The sequence below is a fragment of the Miniopterus schreibersii genome (assembly GCF_964146895.1).
Source record: "Miniopterus schreibersii genome assembly, chromosome: 16".
Taxonomy (NCBI): Eukaryota; Metazoa; Chordata; class Mammalia; order Chiroptera; family Miniopteridae; genus Miniopterus; species Miniopterus schreibersii.
Window position 1 is genome coordinate 12538614 of NC_138116.1, and position 6000 is coordinate 12544613.

General features: G+C 38.1%; 1 protein-coding gene across 4 annotated transcripts in view; it reads left to right on the top strand.

Annotated features, from left to right (window-relative positions):
• USP32 (ubiquitin specific peptidase 32) overlaps positions 1–4776 on the top strand; it is a 103288-nt gene extending 98512 nt beyond the window's left edge. For all 4 annotated transcript variants that reach the window (XM_081162140.1, XM_081162139.1, XM_081162141.1 and 1 more), the window contains exons 32-34: positions 997–1433; positions 1911–2003; positions 2490–4776. In XM_081162140.1, coding sequence (XP_081018266.1) covers positions 997–1433; positions 1911–2003; positions 2490–2663 — 704 coding nt within the window. In that variant the 3' untranslated portion in view covers positions 2664–4776. The remainder of the gene's footprint in view (positions 1–996; positions 1434–1910; positions 2004–2489) is intronic.
• Positions 4777–6000: the final 1224 nt, after the last annotated feature.

Here is a 6000-nt window from a genome sequence, read left to right on the forward strand (position 1 = left end):
CTTATCTAGAATCAGACCTATCTAGATTTGAACGATGTGATTCTCAGCAAGAGATACAGCCTCCCTGAATCTATTTTTTTATGTGTAAAATAGAGATAATACTGAGTTCACAGTGTGAGGATTTCATATGTCAGGAGTGAAGCACTTTACATGATGCCTGACATATGGTGAACATGAATGGTAGTTGTCATCGTTGTTCTCTTATGTCAAAGGTTCTCAAAGTATGGTCCAGGAACCTCTATAGAGTCCCTGAGAACCTTTCTGAGGGCCTGGAGGATTAGAACTATTTTCATAGAAATACTAAGACAGTATGCATCTTTTTACTGTCAATCTCTCACAAGTGTGTAGTGAAGTCAGAGCCAGCATGATGTGATGGTATCATTAGTGAAATATGTGCTTGTATATTGTATTTTTTAGGTTCCTCAGTTTTAATTTCTAATATGGTAAATGTTGATAGATAAAACCCATAAAACAAAAGTTCTAGAGGTCATCAACAGCTTTTAAGGGTATATATGGAAGTGGATGGGGCTGTGACCAAAAAGTTTAAGACCCACTGCCTTACAGGATTGTTGTGAGAGGTAAAGATAATAGAGTTTACAATACCATGCCTAGCAACAGTAAGTGCTTAATAATTAGTTATCTAATGTTTAATTTTACAAAGGAGAAGAAAATATATTTGTAAAACTTCTTAGGGCCTTAGTCTAATAATAATGTTTTAAACTGAATCTAACCTAAATTACCTTTCTACTATTTTCTAAGTTCCTACATGGTAATTTACATTTTCAGGGCATTGCTATATTTTCAGGGCTTGGCATTGAGGAAGACAAGACTGTAACTTATTGGCTACATAACAGAAACTAAAAAGTAACCAGTCAGGACTCCCTTCTCTTTACCTTTATGTGTACACTTGTGAAGGTGGCTTCAAGGTTAACATCTGGTGGCTGGTTTAACTTGTGGCATTTGGGTTTTATGAATCTTTTCTTCTCCCTTTGACAGGTTCACCTTCTTCATCAAGAAAAAGTGGAGCCAGCTGTCCCTCCAGCAAAAATAGCAGCCCTAACAGCAGCCCACGGACTTTAGGGAGGAGCAAAGGGAGGCTCCGGCTACCCCAGATAGGCAGCAAAAATAAACTGTCAAGTAGTAAGGAGAACTTGGATGCCAGCAAGGAGAATGGGGCTGGGCAAATTTGTGAGCTGGCTGATGCCTTGAGCCGAGGGCACATGCTGGGGGGCAGCCAATCAGAGCTGGTCACCCCTCAGGACCACGAAGTAGCTTTGGCCAATGGATTTCTTTATGAACACGAGGCATGTAGCAATGGCTGTGGCAATGGCTACAGCAGTGGTCAGCTTGAAAACCACAATGAAGAAGACAACACCGATGACCAAAGAGAAGATACTCGTGTTAAGCCTATTTATAATCTATATGCAATTTCGGTAAGTGGTTTGTGGTAAGGTTTTCAGAATGATCTGCATTTTTCAGTGGTTTATTCATTCATCTTCATTAATTCATCCTTTTTTCAGGGCTTATTTCCTAGGCATTGAGCTTGGTGATAAAGTCAGCAGTAGGTATCTTGGCCTTCTGGATAAAATCCAAGGTGCTCACAGAGTAATGTGGGGGGTAGTCATGTAATCATTATAACTGCAGTCACAAGTTCAAGTTATTCACAACTGTGTGTTCGTAAGGAATTTTTGCTTTCTAAAAAATAACTACAACTACAAAATATTTAGATTTGGAGATTTTGAATTTTGAATTTTGCGTTTTGTTTTGTTTTTGGGAAAGGTTAGATGATTCCAAAACTTTCCTTCTTAACCACCTAAGTGATTAGTGTTTTCCTGATCAGATCCTAGTAGTGCCCCCTGGCTAGAGTACTGTTAAGTACTAACACACCTCCACTTTCTTCTCTCTTACAGTGCCATTCAGGAATTCTGGGCGGGGGCCATTACGTCACTTATGCCAAAAACCCGAACAGCAAGTGGTACTGTTACAATGACAGCAGCTGTAAGGTAGATATCCCCAATCTTTGGAAAAAAGAAACAGAAATGTCAACAATTCTGGGGATTATTTGTTGAAATAATGGACTTTCTCCTAATAGGAATAGATATTTCTGATAGAAGCAGTATATAGATGCTCTTAGTATTAAAGGAACAAAAGTGATATGCAGAGGAGAGAATGGAAACATGAGTACTAAGGGGAAACGTCTTGGTTAATGAGAAAAAGCTCTTGTCTTTTGAGCTATTAGAATTTGGTGGGTGTTTTTTGGTCATTATTTTTAACTTGTCTGTAGTCAGAATATTTTCCCTAAAACAAACACTGAAAATAATGGGCCTTATTTTGGGAGCGAGTATGAGAGAGCCAAAATATTAAGCTCATTGGAAGCAAACAGGTTTAGTAATTGAAGAGAGTCCGTCCCTCCCCCCCACTTTCCTGGCATGGATTAAGAGCCAGCAGAATGATGGCTTTCTTATTAAAGGCTTTTCTTGTCCCTTCAGGAACTTCACCCTGATGAAATTGACACCGACTCTGCCTACATTCTTTTCTATGAGCAGCAGGGGATAGACTATGCACAATTTCTGCCAAAGATTGATGGCAAAAAGATGGCAGACACAAGCAGCATGGATGAAGACTTTGAGTCTGATTACAAAAAGTACTGTGTGTTACAGTAAGCTACCACTCTGGCTGCCAGACAGGTTGGTGGTAAGGGAGACGACTCCCTGTAGCTAACATTTGGCAAAAGCGTCGCTGAAAGGCAAGCTAAATGTAGTTATTTTATTCTGTGACCCTGAAGCACAAAATAAAAATCCTAATTAAAATAGCAGTTAGCATAACAGTAGTAATAATTTTGTTTGGAAGTGTCTCACACAAGTTCTCTGGTAGAGAACTTTCAGGCAGAGTCCACCATTAGCCTGTAAACAAAAGGGTTTGGCACCAGCCACCTGGGACCAAATAAGAACTAAATTGTGCTTGTCCAGATGTGAACAAATATGTAGTGAGTAGGGAGTTTACCATTAATCATAACAAAATACTAAGACTTTCCTTGGAGTTAAAATAAAACAAAAAATTATAGTGTTGTCTGGGGACAACATGATATGCTACCTCCTTTTTCCTGAAGTTTTATTCCATTATATCGACAAGATGGAGAAAGCAAGATCATGAAGATGTGCAAAGGATTCTTATGGCATGGACACAGATTTTTCAGTTTATTTTTAGAAGGATTTTCCCACTCTTTATATGTCTTTCTTGCTTTTTGTTTTTGTTGTGTTTGTGTTTAAGACACAACCAGTCATGGTGGCAGAGCCATATAGAGTAGTCAGTCAATCTGGAAGGGACAGTCTCTTAAGGGCTGTGTGATTCTACCCAGGGCCTTGGTTGGGAGACCCTATACAGAAAAAAAAAAGCATCCTGGAAAATCCAGTTGAAAAGGCCCTCCAGATGGAGGGGTCTTACCTCAGAGGATGCTTTAAGTGTCCTCAAAAATGTGTTCCACCCCCACTGCTGAGCTCGGGAGGGTAGCTGCCAACATTCGCTCCATCTTCACTCGCACGTGTTGCACAGAGAGCTTCTGAGAAGGAAAATGGCATCAGCCCTAAAGGGCGTTTCACAATTAGTGGTTATTTTTCTTCGTTTCTTTGTTTTGCACTTTAAAAAAGGAGAGAGTACATACAAATGAACTTTCCAAAACTTGTTCTTATTTGATGGCTATAAGGGCTATAAATTAACTTGAATGGGGTATTTCCCCCCATCATATTCAGTTTAAAAACAAAACACATCCCAAACATTGATGGTGTGTATTTTTAATGAAATTGGTGGTTTTAAATGTAAACTTCTGTTTTGTTTTGTTTGCATGTCCAGTTTTTTGTGCGGTTTTTTGGTTGTTTTTTTTTGTTTTTTTTCTTTTCTTTTTTTGGGTGTTTTAATTTCACAGTAGTAGTCATCAAAAGTTATGTGTTTTTGCTCACTTTATTTTTTCCTCTGATAATTCAAGACTGGAACAAAAATGTAAATGTTATTTATTTCAGGCAGCATTTTTTTTCTTGTGTTATAAAATATATATTCAAAGTAAGTATTTCACTTTTTTTTCTTCAGTCTTTTTGTATTCCTCTGGACCCTGGAAGTTGGTTCTCATTAATTGTCAGATTCCATTTCCCTTCCTTCTGCATAGATAGTAGGTACCAAGGTAGTTCAGCATTTGTGTTCTGATATCTGAGGCCAGTTGCTATCCACTTCTTCTCATAGCATTTGGAAAGGTTGCCTTAAATGGCTTCCTAAGTTGAAACAGAATTCAGAAGACTATAATGGCAAGTAAGAAGGAGTGGCCTAAATGGTATAATGTGATGAAGTCAGACAAAAATGCAGACTTTATAGTTTCATGATTTTCAGTATATAAAATCTGTCCTTTCCTACCTGAACAAGTCCCATGAAAAAATGGAAGATTTTAAATAATTTCCTTACAGATGTTTTATTTAAACAGGTAGCACAATCTACTAATATTGTTTGATCTATGTTTGTTATATTGGTTGTAATTAATTTTTTTAATTCATGACTACCAGAAAATTTATTAAATTAACTATTAACTACATTCACCTTGTAAATTACTGTATAAAACTTGTTGACAATGCACTGACTTTAGAAATATGTTAATGTACATAGAGTGTAAATAAAATAGTGTTGATGTACTGAAATATGAACTGTATAAAAAAGTATTGGTAATTGTATATGGAGTGTACCTGTTTATCTGTAACTATTATCCAAACAAATTAAATACTGTGGATGCATCTATGTGCTGTTTTTCCTTTATACAAGTAAACACCAAGAAAATCCAGTTTTTCAGCCTTTCTGTAACCCTGTTTTAATTTCCCTACTTAAATAATACTTACTTGACTTAGAGAGCAGATACTCCATCTCTAAAAGAATGGAAACGGTGTTGGAGATAGAACAACATATCTGCACTGACTGACCAGGTAAATTGATTTAAACTTGGCTCACATCCCTGTTAGGAGATTATTTGGAAGGCATTGAAGGGGGTGGGGGGAAAAGGTAGAGAGCAGGCAGTGAACTGAGAGTTTATGAAGGAGGTCTTACAGTAGCGTTCATGAAGATTAGGAGATTAGGTGAAGAGTAAGACCTCTCATTTGTATAATGCCTTGAAATGATCCTGGATTTCTAAGGGGTCTGAGAAACCAGAGATGTCGCTGGTTGTGTCTCTGGGAGGTCTCCAAAGAGGCATTTGACAGCGTTGAGAAGGGTCTAAGATTTAGAGCTGTGGGTCCTTCACCCTTGGCCCCTGTTTGTTTATCTTTAAAATTAGAATACCTACCTCTCAGGCTTATATTAAGTAAATGGAGTATATAAATGCCTGGCACAGTTTCTTGGTAAGTGTTCAATGACTGTGAAATCCTATCCCCATGATATTCAATGCTGTTTTGCAAAGAGGTTTTTTTTACTCCCTAGCTATACTGATGCTAAAAGAATTTAATAACTCTCTGCTCACAGTCTCCAAAAACAGGAATACACATTAAAAATGTATGGAATGAAACAAGTTGAATCAGCAGCAGCAGTAGCTTAAGGAAACAAGCAAACAGAAAAAGAATCCAAAAAGTCATCAAAAAGTACGGCTTCAAAAGTGCCAGCCTGTGGCCCTGTCTTTTTTAAGGCAACCTTGAAAAGGACCAGCTTATGGGGATGGGTAAGCATTGTTTCTTGTTTCTGAATGGCCCTCTAAATTGAGAGGGGTCTTCCGTCTCCTAGCATCTCTGGCTGAGGGTGGCAGTTCTATGTGGAATCTCTACCACTTGGTGGCATTGCTCACTGTGGGTTCCTTAATGGGCAGATCTCATTGAATTGGAGTAAGGAGATGAATTGCTACATTTTCCCCAGCTATTTTAACGATGAGATACAGAATTTTACTAGGTCAGAGCCAGAATGTGTAGCTTAAGGAACAAAGATCCCAGTTTTCCTTGATGACGTACCAGCAGGTTCCTTACTATTGAAATCACGAAGTCC